The sequence below is a fragment of the Fukomys damarensis genome, unplaced genomic scaffold (assembly GCF_012274545.1).
Source record: "Fukomys damarensis isolate Sample0158 unplaced genomic scaffold, DMR_v1.0_HiC HiC_scaffold_38, whole genome shotgun sequence".
In the NCBI taxonomy this organism is placed as follows: domain Eukaryota; kingdom Metazoa; phylum Chordata; class Mammalia; order Rodentia; family Bathyergidae; genus Fukomys; species Fukomys damarensis.
The window spans coordinates 78,157,209-78,179,914 of NW_022900950.1; the positions used below are offsets into that span (position 1 = coordinate 78,157,209).

Below are 22,706 nucleotides of genomic sequence, written 5' to 3' on the forward strand. Positions count from 1 at the left end.
TTTAATTTGTATATATAGTACTTAACCTTATAAACTCTTATAAATAAATAAATATGATGCTCAAAAAGTAAAAGAGGGATAGAGGGAAAGAAAAAAAAGAATTGAAATGTGTGATGTACATGTACCAGTTTTGGACAGTGAATGTAATTACTTCATTATGTACTGCAAACATGTACGAAAATAGTTAAAAATAGAAACAGCAGCACAAATTAAAATCCTAAGGACTAGCTAGATTATGAATAATATGTCCAAGAAAAAGCAAAAAATGTTTGGATAAACATTTTTACATATGTATTATTGAACTCTACTTACATTAATTTATGTCATTTACTTCTGAGAACGTTATTAAGCTATTTTAAACTGTAAAATAATATTTGGGAGCAGGATACTCTTATCTCAGGTCTTTGCCTCCACATACTCTGTATTCACTAAGAAGTAAAAGGTGTATTCAGGATGAGGAAATCCGAGAGAGGAACCGAGACGGAATTCAGGGTCACCATGGAGACCCCGCGCTCACAGGGAGCCCACATCACCTTCCTCTCCCGTCACAAGTGCCTGACCTGACGTCGTCATGAGGGAGGAACGGGCATCGCTGAGCCGAGAGGCGTCCTGCAAAGCGTCCGACATCCGTTCTTTGAAAACAGCAATGAAATGAGGAAACAGAAAACGAAGATCACTATGTACAGATCGCTTCTGGATTAAAGAAGACTAAATCCTGGTGACAACTGAAGGCAATTAACAATCATTAATTTAATCCTGAATTGGTGAAATTAAATACCGCGGAGCTAATTTGGAGAATTTGAAGATGGGCTGCATGTGAAGTAAAGGTTTTAGCTGGAAGAGATTGCAGTGAATATTGTGTTTTCTCGAGAAGGTGTCCTTGTTTCTCAGAGACAAGACGATTATGCGTTTAGGGAATAAAGAGAAGGCAAATGTTGAAAGTATTAAAAATCAATGAACTGCGGTAAAGAGTATATGGATATTCACGGGTGATCTTTTAAGACACGAATAATTAACATGTAGAAAAGGGAAAAGTCACAGAAGTATGATTATCCACCGGCCCCAACATAACTTAAATCCCACGTAACCCTTTTTCTACAGGCGGAAGGAGAGTAGGAGCCTCCAGGGGACAATAAAAGCCCCTGGGCTCGCAGCACAGCGGACAGTGAATGCCTCTCTTGGAATGAGGTAGGTGCAGCGGTGCATGGCAACTTCCGTCTGGTGAGGTGACAGATATTTTTCTCCCTCTGATACCATTTTCACGAACTAAAGCTCAGGGACCGGAGGTGCTTTGTTCTGTTTTGGCGAGTTGACTTTGGAGAGAATCTACTGCAAGCTCCTCTCTGAGGTGACAGGAAGGAAACAAGAGCAGGACAAACGGGGCCTTGAGTGTGAGGCTGGCTGGAAGGCCCTTCCGTCTCCTGGTCCTTCCATGTCTGTTGATCTTCCCTTCTCAGCAGAGCTGAGACATCCCATGCTCTCGTGGTATGGTTCTTCTAGCTCCAGCATTAGGCCTTTGTGCCTGGATTTCCCCTCTGTGTTCCAGAGACCCGGCCGCGTTGCTACGCATAGCTCTAAAGTTGGCTGTTATTCGAAGGATGCTCCGGTCTTTGAGCTGAGGCTCCAGAGTCCAGCCCTTCCTTTGGTGAGCGCACCCACTGCTTGCTTTTGGGAGGCACCTCGGAGATGGCAGTCTGCTAATCCAGATGTGCAGCTCCAACATAAGCTAATTTTTATAACTTTAAGCTTGCACTTTTAAAGAAAATCTGAAGTAATTAATTTTACTTCTTTCGATTACAATGAAGTAGGACTTAGAGGAAAACAAGTCCTTCCCAGCTTTGGGCAGTTTCCCCACACCCTTGTAGCTGTAACTCCTTGTCTGGTGCAGATATCATGACAAATGTGTCCTGCACACCAATCTATGACACCCGGTTCTCATAGGATTCCTAAAACACTGTCTTCTTTCAAGGCAAACTTACAAAACTGTCTGCCCTTGTCCTGTTCCAATAACCCACTTTCGACAACACTAGAAGGACCACCCCCTTCAATAAAATGTATAAAAACTGAAACTTCTCTTTGTGCAGAGCTCTTCCTTTGACAGAAGTCTGCTGAGTCATTGATAAACTCCTTAAACCTAAAGTAAAATCCTCCTGTTTTGGTCTGTGGGTCTCTCCAGTCTCTTGGATTCTTGCAACAATAATAGTGTCTGCCATGAAAACAGTACTGGGCTGGAATGAATTTTTAGCCATTCAACAGTATTTCACGATCACTTCCCTTCTGATATGCTCTTTCCTATGCAGTCACACAGATCTGCTAACAAAACAGGCAAAATGCTCTCTGTGAGCACATTTCACCTCCCTTCATTGCCCAGCTTCCCCATCTACGAAGCAAGTAAAGGTGGGGAAGACGATAACACAATAACACTTGGATGGAAATATCTTAAGGTCACTTTCTGCACTGTGGGCTCTCAACTCAGAATCTTGATTTTTTTTTTCCTTTTGCTTTAAATACATATATTACATGAGCTAATTTTTCCTTTTAATGTTCTACAAAAAATATCATAACAAAAACAACAACCAACACCCGCAGCCCACGGGGGAACCAAACTCCATCAGCACCACTTTTTTTATCTTATCGGAGTCACAGATAGATTTATGGAGGGTCCTAGGGGACTTGCTGTTAGGAGGTGGGGCCTGAGCAGAGAGGCAGGTGACTGCAGGCATGGCCTGGAAGGGTTTGTCTCCCAGCCCAGCCTCTCCTTTGCTCTCGGGTTCCCAGCCGCTGTGCCTCGAGCATCTTTTCCTCAGCTGTGCCCCTCCACCCTGCTGTCCTGCGCTGGCCCCTGCTGACCCTGGGCTGCAGCTCTGAGTCCAAGCAAAGCTCTTCTCCTTTGAGTTGTGTAGCTCTGAATATGGCTCAGGGGTGAGAGTGTGACAAAGACAGACTTTGAATGCCATCCTCTGCGGCAGACCATCCACACTGCCACTTGCCATGCATGGGTAGGGACAGTGAGAGTGAGACATGGACAGGGGAGATGTGGGGCATGATCTAGGTGGCTGATGGCCATAGAAATGGCCATATGCTTACTTTGCACTGTGTGCTTGAGGAAGTAGCCTTTTGTGAAATCTTTGTATGCACTCACTGGGTGCCCCTAGAACCCCTGAACCCATGCTTACCCCAGATAAAAGGGCTAAGAGCCTGATTGGCCTAAACTACACCAATCAGTGAAACAGTTTTTTGTTTTTTGGGGGGGCACTGGGGATTGAACTCAGGTCCTTACACTTGCAAGGTAGGCCTCTGAACCGCTGAGCTAAATCCCTGGACCCTGAGACAGTTATTTTTTAAGAGACCCATTTACCCCTGTAAGTGTGAGTACCCTTCCAAAAGACTCATGAGAAGCTCACTCAAGTTCTCTCTGCCTTGTAGCACTTTCTGCTCCCCGGAAGCTTCTCCCCACATTTGAGGCATTATAAATAAACCTTTGCTTCAAGCTACTTTCATTTCTGACTTCCCCATCCTCCACCAGGGGACTTCAGCTCTAAGCGAGTCTCACCCGTTTCCCCATTCTTTCTGGAGTGCAGGTGAGAAACCCAGAGACATCTGAGAAAAGGCATAATTCCTTGGGGACCCCAGCCCCTCAGAGGCCACCTGCTGACACAAGACATGGATTGAAACTTCTGAAACATGAGCAAAAGTAAATCTCTCCTCCTTTCTGGGGTAGGAGCTGGGCATTTTGTCCCAGTAATGAGGAAATCGACTGAGACAGATTTTAGTGACAGACAAGCAGGCTCTTTTTGTGACTAAATGACCATGCGGCTCAGAATCCTTTGGAACTGGTCTACAGGAGCAGTTTCAAAAGGTTCGAAGATGTTGGCTTGAGGAGCCAAAAAAATGCTATAAGCTCAGTTTGATGGGAGATTCTAGTTAGAGCTCAGAGGACCAGAACGTAGGTTGAGAAGCAGATGGCAAAGACCAGGCTCAAGAGTTCTGAGTGGGAACAAGGATTCTGTTGGCACTTGGACTCCAGACAATGAGTGCTATGGTCTGGCAAAAATACTTTGTAGGTTTTGCTTAAAAACATGTTTTGGGCCAGGGATTTAGCTCAGTGGGGCCACTGGCTGCCTCACAAACTCAAGGACCCCAGTTCAATCCCCATGACCAAAAAAAAAAAAAGTGATGTTTTTCAGGAGACTGAGATTAAGGGTGGTAACATAATTAATCTGGCAAAGGAAATTTCAGAGTATCCAAATGGTGATGTGGTGGTGTGAACACTGTTGGGGTCATTTAGCCAAATCTGTATTGAGAAACAAAAATACATGGCTCAGCTAAGTGACTTTAAAAAGTTTTCAGTTTCTGCAGAAAGGAAGCTCCTGTAAAGTAATTGATGGAGGAGAGCTTAGCTGATGGAAAAATTAGCATAAAAAAGCCAAGTACTTTACATCAGCACAGTAAGAATGATGCCTTGAAGGCAAGTGAGGAATCAGCGAGGCCCTACCCTTTGAAGGCTCCCAGGTAAAAAAGTGCAAGACTTTCCTTTGAGAAGAGAGCCCCAGGGCATCCTGATCAAGAAAGGGTATCTAACCTCAAAGAGCTGGGACTGGAGGTTCCATTTGACCCAGCCATCCCTCTGCTGGGTATCTTTCCAAAAGAACTAAAAGAATCATATCGCAGTGACATATGCGCACCTATGTTTATAGCAGCACAGTTTGTAACAGCTAAAACTTGGAAACAGCCCATTTGCCCATCAGTTGCAAACTGGATAAAAAAGATGTGGTTTTTTGTTCTATAAAATGGAATACTACTCAGCCATAAAGAATGAGAAATTAGATTCATTCATAAGAAAATGGATACATATTGAGGATATACTCCTAAGCGAAATAAATAAGTCACACATGTGTAAATACCGAATAGTTTCTCTGGTGTGAACAAATTATAATAGTACATAAAATCCTAATGAGATAATTGACAATGTGAAATAGGAAGCAAAGAGCTAAAGGTGTAGGGAAAGTGAAAGTTGGAAGGGTGGGGGAAAGGTAATAAGGGAAAAGAAAAAATATGAAAGAATGGAAAAACGTGTTTGTAAATGGGGAAGGAAGGAGCGGGTGAAGGGAGGGCAGGGACAAGGGGAAAACATGAGAACCACAACCTGTCATGTAAATATGCAAGATTCCAATAATGAATGTAACTGTACTGTACTGTATACCTAAAATGTACCAATAAACTCAATGAGAAAAAAAAAAAAGAAAGGAAGGGTATCTTGGAAATTGGTTTCCCAGAGATTTGGTTCTCAGTGCTCAGCCATCCAGGCATTCAGAGGTTGCTACAAGCATAATTCAAGGAGCCTTAGGTACTGCTTAAGCTGGCCATAGACCTTGCTGTCATCTATGGGGTGTTGGTTCTAGGTGCACGCAGAATGGAAGAGTCCTAGGGTCAGGGAGGCTTCTGCCCATATTTCAGAAGGCCTGGGAGGCCAGACGTGTGCCCCAGAGAGGGCAGTGCATGAAGCTGTGAGAGTAAAGCCAAAAGTGGAAACCCCAGGAGACTGAAGAAGCCAGGAAAATGGAACATCTGAGGAAAGGTGCAAGGAGTGAGCAAAGCCAGCACAAGAGAAAAGCTAAGAGCTGCGAACACTGGCAATGCCTTGGGGGAGGGACTGCCCAAGGCCTGTGGAGCCCCTGTAAAAATCAACAAGACATTTGAGCACTGATGACGTACAGCGGCCCAGAGCGAACATTCCCGCTCCAGAAGAGAGAAATGGAGGGAGCGAAAGGAGCGCGTGCCGAGAATTTTTTTTTAAGTCTCAGAAAAGACTCAGGATTTGGCCCTTTCGGAAACGCAGGAACTGTGAATACTTTAGCAACTCTTAGAGATGGGCTAAATGCATCTTACACAAATAAACTGTGAGTCTTGCGGACTAAGGGTGGCACGTTATCGTTCATATGGAGACGTCCCTCTGTAACTCGGCAACTCCTAGTTGAGTCTTTCCAATGGTAATTGGATTACTGGGGTGTTCTGGCTGCTTGGCTGTTAGGAGCTGGGATCTGGTAGAAGAGTGGGTCACTGAGGGGGTAGTTATGAAGTCTGGCCCAGGTCCTCCCTTCACTGTCCACTCTCTGGCCACCATAATGGGAACAGATTTTCCTCTGCAGTCCCCCGCCACCGTGCCATTCTGCTGTGGAGCTGGTCCAGAGTGGATGGTAACTGTACCCCAGCAAACCTCTCCCCTGTAAGCTGTAGGTGGTGAATAATTTGTCCCAGTGAGGAAGAAATTCGCAAGAGACCAAATTTATAATTTAACCACAAAGAGGAGATCCGTCGTGCAGAAATTCACATACCATGAGACTGGCCCCATTCCTGGTGTCTTTACTTTTATGTTTGAGGAAGTCCACGAAAGTCTCTTCCCTCACCGAACTTGAAACATCTTAGTTTGCCTCCATGCAAGAGTCATTTCAACTAAAAATCCTGGCAAGTTTCCAAATGCATGAAATATATGTAACCTGTTGGAACTTAGAAGTGGTTAGACGCTTATGAACTATCACCAAGAAAGACTTAACAGGTTTCGAGTAGAAATATACGCAATTCATGAGACATGTCAATAGGTGGCACCATTTAGACACTTATTATCCATTCTGCAGTGTATTCCTTCATATAAATTCCATTCTTCCTTTTTATTTATTTATTTATTTGGGGGGTGGAGCGTACCTCAGTTCAAACTTGGGACCTTGCGTTTGCAAGGCAGGTGCCGGAACCACCGAGCTAAATCCCCGGCCCTTCCTTAATATAAATTCTAATTTCTCAAACGTTAACAAGGAAGAAAGTGGTTGCTTTTTCAAAATTAGGTTTGTGTGTGTAGTAATCGTTTCTTCCTGAGGAGCTTTGTTTTAGTGTTTTATTTTGTCACATTAACTGGCTATTATTTCTGTTTCCAGCAGCTAAGAAAGAAACTTTGACACGGAACATAGAAACACCTTGTCCACAGAAAAATTCAACCCATCTCCACTTTTACTCAAAGTTGTATGTGGAGAAAAATAGAGAGAAGCTGCAACGACTGCCCCAGGTGAGTCCTGTAAGTGTCTACCAGCCTGGTCAGGTGTTTGGCAGGATTAGCCCCTTCGAAAGCAGGTAAGTAAGTAACTAGCTCTTTGGTGATACTTTTGTTATTCTTTCTTTTTTTTTTTTTTTTTTTTTTTTTTTTTTTTTTTTCTTTTCTTTTTTTTGGTATTGGGGTTCGAAGCCAGGATCTTGTGCTTACAAAGCAGGCATGGTGTCACTGAGCTAAATCCCAGATCCTTTTGTTTTTCTATTCTGTGATAACTTCTCATTGGTCCATAAATGCCCATAGCTGGTTCTGTCATCATTTTTGATTTGCAGATTATGTGCTTTATGAGGCAAAACATAGCAACACAAATATTTAAATTGCTCCCACCCTTTACAACCTCAAGTGCTGTATTTCATATAAAGGCCACAAAATGAATATTGTTTCTGATGCAATTGGCTGTACCTTGAGGACTCCTGCTTAGAGAAATCAGGAATGGAGCCACTGGAGAAACCAAAAGCACCTGCTAAGAAAGGTAGGTAAAGGGGGTTCTCCCACAGGTTAAAATTTCCATTCTTGTTTCCATGCAGGAAACCAAGGAAAATGGGAATTAAAATACCTATTCCTATTACTGGAAAATTTGATTACCAATGTCATGTGGTTATAAGTGATATGCATTTAAGAGACCAATCATGCAATTTTAATCACTCAGGGAAAGAACAACTTGTATGAGCAACTCAAAAATAGTTTATAAATATGACTATGTATTCAAATACATTTTTTTATTTTGCTTTGCTTATTTTTGGGTTTCTATTTATCATGAGCCTGCAGATTTTATTTTGAAAATATAACAAAACTTGCTTGATGTTCCCCACAATTTTCTATGATCATCAACATTCGGTGCCAGGGCCACGTGCCGTAACTGAGTAGTGTATGACTTTCCAGCCAGGAAGGGAAGATTTGTTTACTTTGTGGACTGGTGGGCCACTTAGTAAACCAATTCTCACCTTCCGAACGAGCATTCATTGCTGTCCTTTTTCACTATGCCCCTAAAATAGCGATTTCTAACAAATAGGTAAGGATGCTTCAGTAAGGTGAACATGAATACCAAGGAGAAGATCTTTATTAAATGAGCTGACTTTCTGAAGGTGAACTTGAAACTTGCATCTTTCAGGGTGATATTTACACTCAGCTCTACTCTCTAGGCCAGTTCCTGGTTGCTACTTTCTTCGCTGGTAGTTTTGACACTTTTAAGAGGAAGTGTACAACCTGCCCAGAGACTGACATGTGTTTTGAAGAGGATGAGTTCTTTCTATGTGTCTGTCTGCAATGTCTAAATAAAACACAAAAGATCACAATTGGATTTATTTTGCTAATAAGTACTAACATCACTTTTCATGCTTCTCATTTTGTCCTGGAACTTTTCCAAACTTCTAATATACTTTACCTAATTTGTTACCAAAAAGAACACTGGATGGGCACCATTATTAGATCTTTAGTCCAACTTCAAGTTGACAATATTAATGCAAGCTTTTCTGTTTAATGTAAAGTCTCTTTAAAATAATTACAATATAATTCATAAGTGTCCAAACAGTGTGAACTTGACATACCTAGAAAATGTTAAGTTTTTTTTTGATATATCATTATACTTTCCACAACTCAATAAAAAGCTTAGCTAATGAATTGGAGCCTAACAATGTCTTAATGATTTAATGATAAATATACTTTGGAACATTTTGGGAGTAAATTAACACTGTATCATTGATGAAAATAATGTTCCTTGAATCAAAGAGTATAAATTAATTAACTTTATTGTGAGCATTTCTGAGACCATAAAAACTCTCTTTTAAATGAGAATACAGTTTTCAGAATCTCTGAATTTAGAACCATGTACTACATCACCACAAAGTACAATAAAAATATCTAACACTGCCAAAGAAGGCTTATTATGGTCTAGGCAATGTGCTAAGCCCTCTCTGGGTGTGGTTTTACTTAGCACAGAAAAATCATGAAGCAGATACTACAGCTGCCATTTGACAAAAGAGGGCTGAGACCAGGGAGCCCACTGAGGTCACACAGGTTCCCAGAGGTGACCCCTGGACGGAGCTGCATGCTCCATTCCAAAGGCCCCTCCATCCTTTGAGGCATTTCATGTTTCCCTCAGGAGAAGGCTTCTTTATGTCTTCTGATGGCAGGAAAACAAATTAAACCCTCAGAGAATTCTGAAGATGCTATATATTGTGAAAACATATTTCAGTCCAACCCTCAGGGGTCCCTCCTAATGAATATCAATAAACACTGATTGATTTTTAGTAACGTTGAAAATTTCAACCCAGTTTCATAAAAAAGAGGAAACAGATTAATAGCGCAATTTTAATTTAAACACTCTAACTCACCAACCAAGAAATAAGAGTTGCTTACCAAAGTCTATGAAGTAAGGAAGTTACATGTTCCATAAATAAGCACACTCCAGGGTACAGATAAATTGGACAACTGGTTGTTTTTAACTGCACTTATAACTTTTGGAAGAATAAGTCTGATGCTATCTGTGGCATCAAAAAGACTTTGGTTTTACAGGGAGAAAGAGCAATGTACAAATGAGTGGTATTTTTAAAAGGATTGTAAATTACTGTAAGCAGCCTTGTTGAGGTGAGTTGAAGCTGTAAGTAGCAATGTATAAATATAATGCTACTGATACCTTCGCTTTAACACAGGCACTCTTGAAGTGTGCTAGTGTATTCTCAAAAGACCTACACAGCCAGCGCCGATAGCTCTCAATTCTTGACTAAATCGTCCAATGCTAAGTGAATTTGGTGACTTAATGAGTCACACACACAAAAGATAACTAGTTTAATCATATGTGAGTTGTGATTTCTGCAAATAGCATTAAGGTTCCTAACTCATGAATTTTTCTTTGCATTTTGGCCAAATCTTAAGGAATCTTTGAAAAGATAAAGCTTTACCTTCTGAAGAAGCCACTGCCGTCTCCCACTGACCGAAGGAAGTTCAACCATGACTTTGCCATCTCCACCTCCTTTCATGGGGTTCACAATATTGTTCGGAAGCAGAGCAACGTCCGGAAGGTAATCTGGCTGGCTGTGATGCTGGGCTCAGTCTCGATCCTGGCGTGGCAGATCTACAGTCGCTTGGTGAACTATTTCACATGGCCCACTACCACTTCGATAGAGGTGCAGTACGTGGAAAAGATCGAGTTTCCGGCTGTGACATTCTGCAATTTGAACAGGTAAAACTGACTCGTCTAATAAGTGGTCTTTATTGCTTTGGTGATGTAACATTAGTTGGATTATTGGCAGAGTTTTCTTATACAGTATTTCGTGTATCTAAACCCTTTGAACTTAACTGTACATACACGTACAAAGTTAGGGTAGTTAAAGGGCTTATTAAGTTTTTTCTTTTGCCCATTTTTCAGTCATTTCATAATTATATGCTAGGTAAGTACCAAACTGGATGATTAAGTGAATAAACAAGTATTAATGCCTGCACTTAAAATTGTATTAATCACAAAAAGGAGAAACAATGCAATGTGATAATTTCACAGTGCAATAAAAGTACATTCAGGGGCTTCAAAAACACAGATGACAGAGTCACTTTCTGCATCAATAAGTTTTTTTTTAAAAAAAAAACAACCTGATACCCACAATGTAAAGGAGGAAAATTTTATTTTTAGCTTATGGCTTCAGAGGGTCCAGTTCTTGGTTGGCTAGCTGCAGGGCAAGAACAGCTTAAGAGGAAGTGCATGACATGACAGAACAGTGACAAGGAATCATCGTACAGGGGAAAAGCACCAGAGAGGAAGGGCTGAAATTGGATCAAAAGAGAATCTTCTGATAGTCTTCCCCATTTCTGTATCTATAAAAATTATTTGTAAAATATGCATTTCTTGTTAAAACACAGAGACCTACACACATACACTGTCTTGGCAAAACTCATGCAGGGCTAAGTCAGGCATCAACTCGGAAATTTGGAATTTGGCCATGGAATTTGGAGGCATGTCCTTGGAACTGTTAACATACACAGGAGGACAGGCTTATTAAACCTTAAATTTCAAAGGACAGTTGTTAAACTGTTTAAACAAATCAATATATTACTATTATCATTTTCTCTTAGTAGGCTATTAATAGTGTATTTTAGGAATAATTCAAATTCTATTTAAGCAAGGTTGCTTGAAGGATAATTTGGTTTTAGAAGTTTGAATTGAAGTTGAAAATAAATAGTACAAAACAATGTGGTTTTATGCTAAATAATATGTCTCAAATTTTTCATTTACTTAATTGTAATTTTGTTGGACATTATTTATTAAATTTAATTCATCTATTGAAATTACTTTCATGGTTGCCACCATTATCAGCATAATAAAAATATTTTGAAGGGATAATTTAAGATGTCATCTTTTTAACAATTTTATCTATTTTATTAATACCTCCTGTAGTTGTGAGAATTCTTTCATTTTTCTGCATAATCACTCTGAAAAGAATATAGTGAACCTCGTACAACACTTGTCCTGTGCAAGATTCCAAATTCACAGGCCTTTGCCACAAATCCCTGCGCTTCTGTCCGTCATTCCAAGTTACAGACTCGAAGTAATGCACAAGCCCCTCCCTCAGGAAGGAGTGTACAAGGTACTTCTCAAAACTGCTATGGAAGTAAGCTGTTCACTCTGAAAAAGATCATCGGTAATAGTCCTGATGAAGAGAAGCAAGGCTGTTAAATATGTAATAGTTAGAAAGTCACCACTATGACAGAGGCTCATACCATCTCAGCATAAAGTCAAAGCAGGTTATTCACAGGGTTTAAGGACCTGTGTTGGCCTTGTGAGGATCACAGCTGATTAAAGAAGACATTAAATTAGATACTTAACGTGAAAGTGTCTCAGCTCTGAAATGTTATGTGTAGGCTACAGATTTCTTTATCTGCCTCTGCCTCTTCTCTTTGCTCTCCTGCCTCTCCTTCTCCTCCTCCTCCCACCTCTTCTTCTTCTGATTTGTTTTCTCTATTCCTTATGTTGACTAGGAAAAAGCTGAAAATGGCTTGTATGTATGTACACAAGGTAAAATGAAGAAAAGTGAAAATACGGTCTAGGACATAACCACAGTGAGGTACTGCCCAACTCCAGTTCTACTAGCATTAAGTGCAAGGTCTTGAGTTCCATCCCCAGTACAAAAAAAACAAACACAAAACAGAGAAAAGGGAAAATCGTAACAGATAATGTGTAGGATATGAAGCAAGGGGGATTCTTGATACTGTTGGTGGGAATGGAAATCAGTACTGCCATTACAGAAAATCAGGGTACAGGTCCCTCAACACAGTGCAAATAGAACTGCCATAGGACCCGGCAGTACTGTGTGACTTTATCCAAGAGAAATATGTTGATTATGTTGGAGAAACACCTGCACTCCCAAGGAATGGGATCAACCCAAATGCCCGTCAGCTGATGAATGAGTAAAGAAAGCACAGTGCCCATACATCATGCAATACTGTTCGTCTACAGAAAGGAACACGGCCCTGTCATTGGCAACAAGGTGGAGGAAACTGGAGACCACCGTGCTGAGTACGATAAACCAGGCACAGAAAAACAAGCACCACATGATCTCACTCATGTGGCATCTGGAATAGTTCATCTCACAGAAGCTAAGATAAGAACGGTGGTTCCCACAATCTGGAAACTGAAGAGTGCAGAGGGATGGGAGAGGTTGGTCCATGGTTACCAATGTCCAGCTAGGAGCATAGACTTCTGCTGTGCTGTTGTACAGTTGCGTGACAGTAACAATAATCCCTGTATATTTTAAAACACTGGAAAAATATTATGAATAATTCACCATTAAGAAACAAAAAATGTTCAAGGAAATAGATATGTTAAGTCGGATTTAATCAATATGTATCATACATACCCCATGTATAGCTCAATTACTAAGTACAATTTTCATGTATCAGCTTGAATAAATTTAATTTATAGCTTTGAAGGAAAGTCTACAAAAATAATCTAGGACATAAAGAAGACACAGGAAGGACATAAAAATCACATACAACATTACCCTGTTCACATACCAAGAGTAAACTACATGTTCTGGTCTGGGCTTTCTAGAAGCCAGCTTGAAGTGGGAAAACCTGCTCAGTTCCAAGTATAATATCCAACATATGCAAGTAGCAATCACATCTTGAAGCAAATGGGAGGCCTAAGTATAAAGAACAATGTGCAATGCAAGGTAGAAACTGCGTAGCAAAATAAGAAGATTACAAAACACTAGTTAGGTTACATAGATCATTTTTGGTTTCACTAACCAGGGAAACGTTTACAATAATGATGCATTTACCAACAAATACTTCACCTGACTCTCACTATATCCCAGACACCTTTCTAAATATTTTCAGGAAAAATAATCTATGACATTCTCAGGTCAGTTATATTAACATAAACTCATTTTACAACTGAGGCAGCCGAGTGGAAAGGGGCTGGCGCTAACCCGGGCTTGATGAAGAAGCAGCCACAGCGGGGAGCTTTGGGCCCTGCCCCCGTCAGGCGGCTGGCCACGTGGTCTTTGTAAGGCCAGTGCCTCTGTTCCTGCGACTTGGCCTGAAGTCAACAGGACCTTCGTGGGAAGGAACAATGGCTGTGCCACGGGGGCGACACGTAGAAAATGGAAATGCCCGTCTCCTCATCACAGAACAGTTACTACAGGTGCAGATGGCTCCTCACCAGGCTGCGCTCGCTCTCCCTGGATCCAGGGCGTGGGGGCTCTGAAAGAGACTGGGATAGCAGAAGACCTGTCCCCCGGCTGCCGCTCCGTCACAGCAGACCGAGCGCGATGCTCTGGGCTCCTGCACGCGGTTCCAGCGTAGCCGAGCTCTCATAGAGGAAAAGGCAACGGCTGCGGAGCGGGGATTTGAACCCAGGAACCTGGTGTCTAAGTGGATGCTTTACAACCACTCATTTTCACCTCCTCCTCTGAAGGAAGGGAGGATTGGGTCTCAAAGATCTATTAAGATTCAACCAGATCAAGATGTAGGAGATGTTTGAAATAAACTAAAATGGGTGCACAAATACAAGATAAATTGCACAACGCATTAAAGACCTTTTAGGTATCCTGTTATTTCTTATTTCTTGCAAATGAGGGACAGTGTAGAAAATATCAAAAAGCTGATAGAGTCCAGACGTTTGGTTTCTTCTGGATAATTGCAAGTGTTTTATTATTCTGATTATTGCTTTTATTCTTAGGTTCAAAACAGATGCTGTGGCCAGATTTGGCATCATTTATTTCTTATGGGATCTCGTGTCCAAGGTTTTCCATGCTCAGGAAATCAGTGCCAATTCTACTGACTCTCAACAGGCTATTGATTTCCTTTCAACCAACCAAAACTTCAGCATTACAGAGTTTGTGAAGAACCATGGTTTTTATCTCAATAGTAGCACCTTGTTGGCATGTGAGTTTTTTGGAATGCCATGTGGCCCAGAGGTAATAATTTGACATTTCTCCAAATTTATCAAGATGATATGGGACTTGTTTGTACTGTTCCACAATGAGATTGTTTCCTACATGGAATCACTCTAGATTTTACTCAGCTGTGATATTTCATTGGCTCTGCCTTGTGATATCTAGTATTATAATATCAGGAGCTGTGGAATATACACGAGATACATTTCCTATTTCAAATAGCTACATAAGGAAGTAGAGAGAAAAGAAATTTCCATGGCCTATTTTTGTAGCACAGTCCTTCTGAAAGAAAAACAACTTCACAAAATGAAATATTTTATTTCTTCTCATTCACCAACAAACAGCCTGTTCCAAAGAGCACCTGTGTCATCTTCAAGCAGCTTTCATTGTTTCTGTGCTTGCTGTGTTGCATGAGAGGTGACAGAAAGCGAAGGTCCCAGGATTAATCTATGAGATTATAATGTGTATAATAAATAAGCTGCATTGCATACTCATTCCTAACACACAAAATTCTACTGTCACTGTTTATGTCATTAATCTGTATATATGGCCCAGTGTGGAATATCCAGAATCTATTCATGAGATTTCCAGGCAGGCAGATGCTCACGTTTCCTGTGTGAGCAATTCTGTAATGATTCTAACTAAACTTTACAAGCTCATGATTTGGGGTGCCATCCTTACTCTTCTGGCTGCCTCTGTTAGCACACACAAAAAATGTCTGAGAGACAGCGACAGAGACAAAGACAGCAGGTAGAAATGGTCTGAGCTCCTATTTCAGAAGAGAAGTCTATCTTTTTGCTGTGCATTTACTGACACATTGAAACTCAACACCAGGATATTTTGTGTTAGAGATGTCTTTTTCAGTTGTGTATTACAGAAACCCAGTGCTACTAAGCTGAAAGGGGAAATAAAAAATTGGTTTAGTGAAAAATGCTAATTCCAAGTGTAGGAATGGCTTTGAAAAACACTGCACCAAAGCTCTCCAGGAACATGATTGAGATTCCGTCTTAGTTTCCATCTCCTAACTCTGGTTGGCTTCTTTCTTGCACAGCCAAAAAGGTTCTGGGCAAACTTGGATTTATGTTATTCTAGGTTCACGCCCCAGTGGCCACGCAATATCCCATGGAAGGCTGCTCAGCCATTTCGGGACACCCTACATTTTATGGCCAAATCACTGAGGCCACAGGGCGGGTTAGGGAGGGAGAGCAGCCCAGCGTACAGTGCCTGCTCACCTCTGGATGGAGGAGCGGAAGAGCAGGGCCAAGGGCAGAGTCCTGGGTGTTGCTCAAATAGAAGATGGTGAGGCTGTTCTCCATGGTACAGACATGCTCCCGAAAATGCTTAGTAAAACATAAAACGTGTCATTTTATAAATGCAAAGTCATGCCAAATTACATATGAAGATATCTCATTTAAAGAATCACATGCAGATTGAAAAGTGCACATTAAAAAGGAATAAAACCTATCATTGAACATACACATAAGTCACAGGGGGTGTATCTATTCTTGATATTTTTGCATTCTTGTTTAGAGATGTATGATTTTTTAAAAATGTTATAGTAATTTAACTTTTAGAAGTAAGGAAAACACCAGACTGATTTTGTTTTATTTGGCTTGCTTTCATGTTGGAGGATTTTAAACACATCTTCACTGAATATGGAAACTGTTTTACTTTTAATCATGGTGAAACTATCCAAGGAAAGAAAAAAGTGAGTGTGTCTGGAAGAGGCTTAAACTTGGTCTTCAATGTCCATCAGGTATTGAATTTTGTTGAATCTCTCCAACATTCAGAACAGTCGAGAACAGACAGGATTTCAAAAACAAAACAAAACAACAGGTGATTTACTCTGTCAGGCAGATCCTATCCATTGGACATTGTTTTTGTCGCTTCAGCCCAGTCTCCCCTGAATTCTACATAACTATTGATTTAGAGATTAAAAGAGTGACGTTTACAGGCGTAACCTGGAGATTCTTGGCTGTATTATTGGCTCTGTTGCTGTGATTCCAAGACGTGTTCATGCCACAAAAGAAGGAAACCAGAGACTTCTAAATTGTAATACATACAGTTAATTTAAGATGACTCGGTGCACTTAACAGTCGTAAGATTTTCATGTAAGCAAGGCAGTATATTTTAGAAAGGAATTATCTACACATTTGACAAAGGTAGAAAAAGTAGCTCAAAAGATGATGTAAAAATGATCGCTATGAAAAGAATGATGTACAAGTGGGCTTTTCCAAGCTTAGCTCTCAGAAAGTTTCCTTGGCCTAAGAAATTCTCAGAGTGCAGACCCGGAGGCCCCTATGCCTGTGGGTGCAGTGGTGCCATCATCCGGGGTGCAGGCAGAGCCCCCACTGCAGCTCAGCACTCACTTGCTGTCCTGCGTGTCCGCTTCTGTCACACGGGAGAGGCTGAGGGTTTATGGCTGAGGGTTCTGCAGTGCTGACAGAGCAAGCGTGAAAAGTGACAGGGACAGAGGTGATGAATCACCAAGGCTCTTTCCCCTCTCCCCTATGTGAAGGAGTCGGTGGACTATTTTAAAAGAATTTCTGTTGAGGTGCTCTCCGTAACTTCTGCCTCATCCTTTTCAAGATATTTTCTTGAAACACAGATACAAGCCACACTAAAATGCCTATACCTGCCCATATTTGTGTAGGGTGTGTGTGTGTGTGTGTGTGTGTGTGTGTGTATGTGTTTGATTTGCTAATATTTTTAAGTCTTTCAAATATTACTCCTGGTCAGTTACGAACTTTACAATGTAGAATTCCCAGATATTTTTACAATGTCATTAAAATCTACAAATTTACTGCAATATCCCATAAATGAATAACACCCAGAGATATTTCCCCTGAGTACAACTGTGTTTCGTGATGGGTTATACCAGCCCATGAGGGCAGGATTCTGAGCTACAGATGGAACCTTAAGCATATTTATTAAAGGTAATTACACACAGTTAATCCATTCACTGAAAAATCAAAATGTTCTCAAGCCTGTGCCTACTTGGTATAGCCTCAAATTACAGCTAATGACCAAGCTGGGTCTGGAGTTTCTCCATCTCATACAGGGTTTATATCAAAGGAGCACTGGTGTTAAAGAAACTGCGTACATCTTCACTATTATGAAAATACACTTGAATTTTAAATAAGGCTTGGACTTTCATTGCAAAGAGAAGAGGGCACACGATTCTCTTAAATGCACAGACCGTCCAGCAGCAAGCAACTAAAAAAGGCTAGGGGAAGAGCAGGCCAGGGAAGATGAAGGAAATGATTCACCATCACCCTGGATTTCAGTGTGCATCTCTGACAGAAGGGCCTCTGTGGCCCTCAGAGCTTTGCGCTGTGGCCCAGCCATGACCACACCTCTTCGGGTTTTCATTTTTCACACCTTCCATATAAAGAGATTGAATCCTAATAACTGGCCTCAGGTAAATAAATACCATCATGTGGTGATGAAATAAGTCCCAAACTTGTGTCGGACTGAGATAACTCACCTGTGCCTTGAGTAAACGCGAGTTTCTGTTTCAGGAGGAATTTACTGACAGCTCGGCCCTTGGTTTTGCTGACGCGGGGATCATCTTTGATATCCATTCGCCCAAGAGGGAGCCGCAGTTTGATGGCTTGGGCTTGTCCTCGCCCGTAGGGATGCACACGAGGGTGACGATCCGCCAGCTGAAGGTGAGACGGGAGCTTGGGTCTGGGGCGTTGGGTGGTGCGGAGAAGGTTATAAATGCCCAAACAACTCTGTTTTACTAGATACCCCATTCTCCTATGCTTTTAAACAACTGGCAGAAATACCCGAGTCTCGCTTCAGGTCGCCTTCCTTTATCTGAAAGCACGGATTTAGTAACAGTGGATTCATACAGACCGCTGGGAAGCCTGCTAAATCCTTGCAACTTCAACTTCTCTGGCAATAGAAAGGGTCTCTAAGTGGGGCTCACCTGAGCTGCTCACCTGTTCCTCCCCGTGGGGCGAACGTAAACAAGGCCGAACTGGCAACATCCGGGCCATCGGGTCTGATAGGTTTCCATGTCCCGGCCTCTTGCCCCGTAATTTCTTTAATTAACAGTCTTAAACTGCCTCCCCTCCCACAATAGTTAAGGGGGCACGGTGGTACCATTTCTCTTTCACAGTTGTTTCATGAAGTTTGAGTAAAACAATGATATCCACTCTGTTGTCTGGTACAGAATAGGCACTCAATAAAGAAATTTTGTCTTTGCGATATTGGCTGCTGTTTTCTGGGTAGACTAATTAATATGCTAAAAAGACATCCACATAATTTTTTTTCCTTATAGGAGTCCATTTTGTAAATTATTACTTTGATCGTATCGTTTAGCATTTGGGATAAATGTGAAAAGACCACTATTATATTTATCTTCAGGGCATTTCCAGTTAGGAGAGGAGGCAAAACTGGCAACAATCCATTTTTAAAAATCAAAGAGCCCAAAGACAGAAAATCGGTAGGTCGAGTGAGAGAAATCTTTCGTAGCTTCTCTTTTATCTTAGACAGTTCACCAGGAATACCCGTGGGGAGAGTGCAACCCTCATATCAGGCTGTGGAACTTCAGCAGCTACAGCACTTTCCGGTGCTTGAAGGAGTGCAAAGCCCGGCACATAGAAAAGCAGTGTGGATGCCTGCCTTTCATGCTTCCAGGTAACTAAGGAGTGACGCCTCTCGACCCCAGCTCGCCTCGCCACTCTGGAACGCAGAAAGGGAATACGTCATAGGAAGTGCACTTGTGCGCATGTGTGTTAGTCAGCTTGTCTGTTTCTGGGACACAGTACCCTACCCTCACGGTGTAAAGGAAGTGAGGCTTAATTTGGCCCATGGTTTCAGAGAATCCAGCCCGTTGTTGGCAGGCACATCATGGAAGAAGGCTGCAGTGGAGCAAAACTGCTTAGTTCATGGCAGCCAGGAAGCAGAGAGGGGAGCAGCACCAGAGAAGAAGGAGCCGTAAAGCTAGGCTTCCGCCTCCCTCCCAGAAATCCCAGAACTGTCCTTTTCTAATCACTTAGGTGGCTCCCAATCCAGTCAAGTTGGCACAGTGTAGCCTAACCCCACAATATGTGATGGGTGGAAAGATAGATGATAGATAGATAGATAGATAGATAGATAGACAGACAGACAGATAGATGATGGATGGATGGCAGACAGAGCAAGACAAAAGTTATACAGAATGTGCCATGGGCCCACTAATGGCATAGTCTTGAGCAAAGCTTGTTTTCTTCATATATAAAATAATGATACCCACATCACAAGACTGTGAGCACAGTCAAACCAAATAATAACTGTGAAAGGCATTTTATTTCACTTTTACAATACCGAGGATCAAACCCAAGCCACTGAGCATGCTATTCGCACTGAAAGACTATAGAATTATACAGACAAGGGGAAAGAAAGAAAAGCACCTTTCTTCCTCTTCACATGTACTTTTACTGAGTCCTAATATGTCTCAGCCATAATCTGATGAAGGGATAAATGTCCATACAGACGTATGAATGGGTGGGTAGATGATGGCAGATGACAGTTATTTTTGTCATTGTCTTAGCATGAGTGAGGTCCTAGGTTCAATCCCCAGCACCAAAACTAAAATAAATACTCTCTTTCTGTTACATTTACTGTTTTTAAGGAGATGGGATAGAATGTGACCTACTAAAATACTACAGCTGTGTTTCACCTGTCCTTGGTAAGTGGCTTCATTTTCTTTCAGGATTTATGTTAAAGGTTAAGGTTACTTAGAGTGATATAAACCTTTAAATCATTCTAGCACAAAAATGAAACAGAAATAGACTATGAGAGATTTAAAAACTATTCTTAAACAGTGACTTACAAAAACATTGACTGTAAAATAAAAACAAAAAACAAAACTTCTGATTTCAAGATGTCAGTTAAAGACACACAGTAACAGTAACAACAGAGTGATGGGTTTTATGCCCAAATCTTTACATTGGTTTTAAAATTTTGATTTTGAAAATAAAAAGAGACTTTTTTCTTATTTCAGGAATAAAGCATGTCTGTTGTGCACAGATCAAATAGTACAGAAGACAAAACAGTCACCCAAAAGTTCAAGCAATATCACTTTAGACATTACTCTTGCTGTTTTAGAACCATTCATTTCTTTGCACATACATTTTATATATAAAGTTTTACATAAGCAGAATCAAAACCACACAAGCCTTATTTATGGGTGGCAGGTTCTTATAAAGTATTTTTGTTTTGCTTACATACCTATCTTACCCCCAACTGGAGGACACTCTAGTATATTCTAGTATATTGTTCCAGTGTTCCTCATATGCAGCTTCATATGTCTGACTGAAGTCGCTGACTGTTTGTTAAATGAAATCTTATTACATTCTCTTCTCTGAAAAGCTGTTTTTCTAATCCATTTTGGAAATAACTCCAGCACAGCAGGGATACGTTCTTTTTAGTGGTTGTAAAATATTCATGATATGAATGTGAGTGGAAAGGATTTTGTGGTTTTCTATGGCTCTCAGGTCAAATATCACAGGAAGACACAGTGATAACCGAGGGAGTGTGAATCATGTCAAATTCTTTATGACTTCTTCACATTTCTTCTTGAGGAAGAACACCATGCATGTGATTCTTGAGGCACCCTTGTGGTGAACAGGGCCATGTGATATGTGTGTGAGCCTGGGAATGTGTCTGCGAAAAGGGTGCAGGTGTGTACATCTGTGTATGAGTGTGTAAGAGTATGTACATGTTTGAGTGTGAGCCTGTGAGAATGGGAACGTGAGAGGTTCTATAAGAGCATGTGTGTGTGAATATGAGTTTGTGTGTATGTGCATGAGTGTATGGGATTGTATGTGACATATCTAAGCATGTAAGTGCGTGAGTATATGAGAATGTGAGTGTGTGGGCATGGAGAGGAAATGTAGTCCTTTTTACCTTTAGTCTTAAAAAACAAAAAGATGCACTACGGGTGACGCCCTCATACAGCATCTGTGTTAGAGAGTAGACAACAAGCCCCACATTGGGTGTTAAGCAAGAGGTTTTGGTGAACAGCAGGTTCATGACAACAAAAGGCTTTAACATCAAAACCCTAAGAGTGAGGAGCCATGAGAGGAGGAAAGGGCAGGGATGAGAAGGAACCAGAAACGAACCCTGCCCTGCAGGGCTCTTCCCAGCACAGTCACGTGGTGGCCGTGAAGGCAGCAAGGGAGGATGGGAGACTGAGACCCAAGCACGCCTGGGCTGTCATCCGCTCCAGCGTACGAAATGACATTAAAGGGCAGCACGTTCATCCATCGTACACCAAGCCAAGTCTGAGGATGACTTCAGTTTAGCCTAAGCCATGTGCTTCCTTCCGGGGCTGTGTTTGAAGGTTCCTCTCAGAGTGACCAGGGTCACGCAATGCTCCGTCTCCTAGCCACATAGCTCATAATTCATAAAAATGACCCTGAGAAATCTGGGAAGAATTGCTCGCTGCTAATAAAGATCTGAACCCAGTGTGACCCAAGGAACTCAAGGATAACAGCTCCGATGTGTTTTATATTTCATTTCCTTTGTTGTATTATGGTAAGATATAAACACCGCTGGAGAAAGAGTAGTGATAAAACTTGTTAGACACTCTTTTTAACATTGAAACTGAGATCGCTACCAAGTTTACAAAGCTCTGTCCTCCCCACTGTAAAATAATCTTCTCCACCCTGTCTGTATTTTCACCTCAGACCACATAGAATTTAAGGAATTGTGTACCATGGGAACACATAACTCCAGCTGTCCTGTGTCTTGTGAGGAAACGGAATACCCCGCTACCATTTCTTATTCCACATTTCCAAGACATAACGCTTTGAAACTTCTCTCCAAGAAGCTGAATCAAAGCCAAGAATATATCAGGTGATCTTGTTAGCCTTATAAATTATTCACAATCCAGATCAGGTTTTTCTTTGTTGGAAACATTAGAAGTTCAGGAAATGGAATGGGTATCAATCCAGGGAGGTAATGGCTGGCATTCCTGGGTTAACAAGGAAAGCATAGAAATGTAAACAGGTGAAATCAGGTCTTTCAGTGCCTTACTCTGTGGGGGAAGGGACACGGAGCTGGCTGGACTCCTTTGCTCCTGGTTACACCTTTGTTTCCTCAGCTGGGGAAAAGAACAACGCTGACTGATGTCTATTACAGTCGAGAGCAGGAAAAGCTTCTATCAGGGCACCTCTCCTCTAGCTTGCATCTTCTTTTTTTTTTTTTTTTTTTTTTATTTTTTT

General features: G+C 41.4%; 1 protein-coding gene and 1 long non-coding RNA gene across 9 annotated transcripts in view; one reads left to right on the top strand and one right to left on the bottom strand.

Moving 5' to 3' along the window:
* Asic5 (acid sensing ion channel subunit family member 5) overlaps window positions 1-22,706 on the top strand; it is a 34,184-nt gene that overhangs the window by 290 nt on the left and 11,188 nt on the right. For 2 of the 8 annotated variants that reach the window (XM_010627976.2, XM_010627969.2), the window contains exons 1-10: window positions 6,727-6,839; window positions 6,930-7,057; window positions 7,372-7,571; window positions 9,974-10,280; window positions 14,271-14,508; window positions 16,118-16,243; window positions 18,009-18,158; window positions 18,987-19,134; window positions 20,111-20,167; window positions 22,170-22,338. In XM_010627976.2, coding sequence (XP_010626278.1) covers window positions 7,532-7,571; window positions 9,974-10,280; window positions 14,271-14,508; window positions 16,118-16,243; window positions 18,009-18,158; window positions 18,987-19,134; window positions 20,111-20,167; window positions 22,170-22,338 — 1,235 coding nt within the window. In that variant the 5' untranslated portion in view covers window positions 6,727-6,839; window positions 6,930-7,057; window positions 7,372-7,531. Of the gene's footprint in view, window positions 1-433; window positions 1,189-6,726; window positions 6,840-6,929; window positions 7,058-7,371; window positions 7,572-9,973; window positions 10,281-14,270; window positions 14,509-16,117; window positions 16,244-18,008; window positions 18,159-18,986; window positions 19,135-20,110; window positions 20,168-22,169; window positions 22,339-22,706 lie in introns of those variants that run through there. The other 6 variants (XM_010627973.1, XM_010627970.1, XM_019207996.1 and 3 more) reach the window with 6 other exon arrangements.
* LOC104864765 lies at window positions 14,607-18,089 on the bottom strand. The gene is made up of 3 exons (XR_780989.1): window positions 17,975-18,089; window positions 15,720-15,827; window positions 14,607-14,934 (listed from the first exon to the last, which is right to left on the bottom strand). It is a non-coding gene; the product is annotated as an uncharacterized LOC104864765 (long non-coding RNA).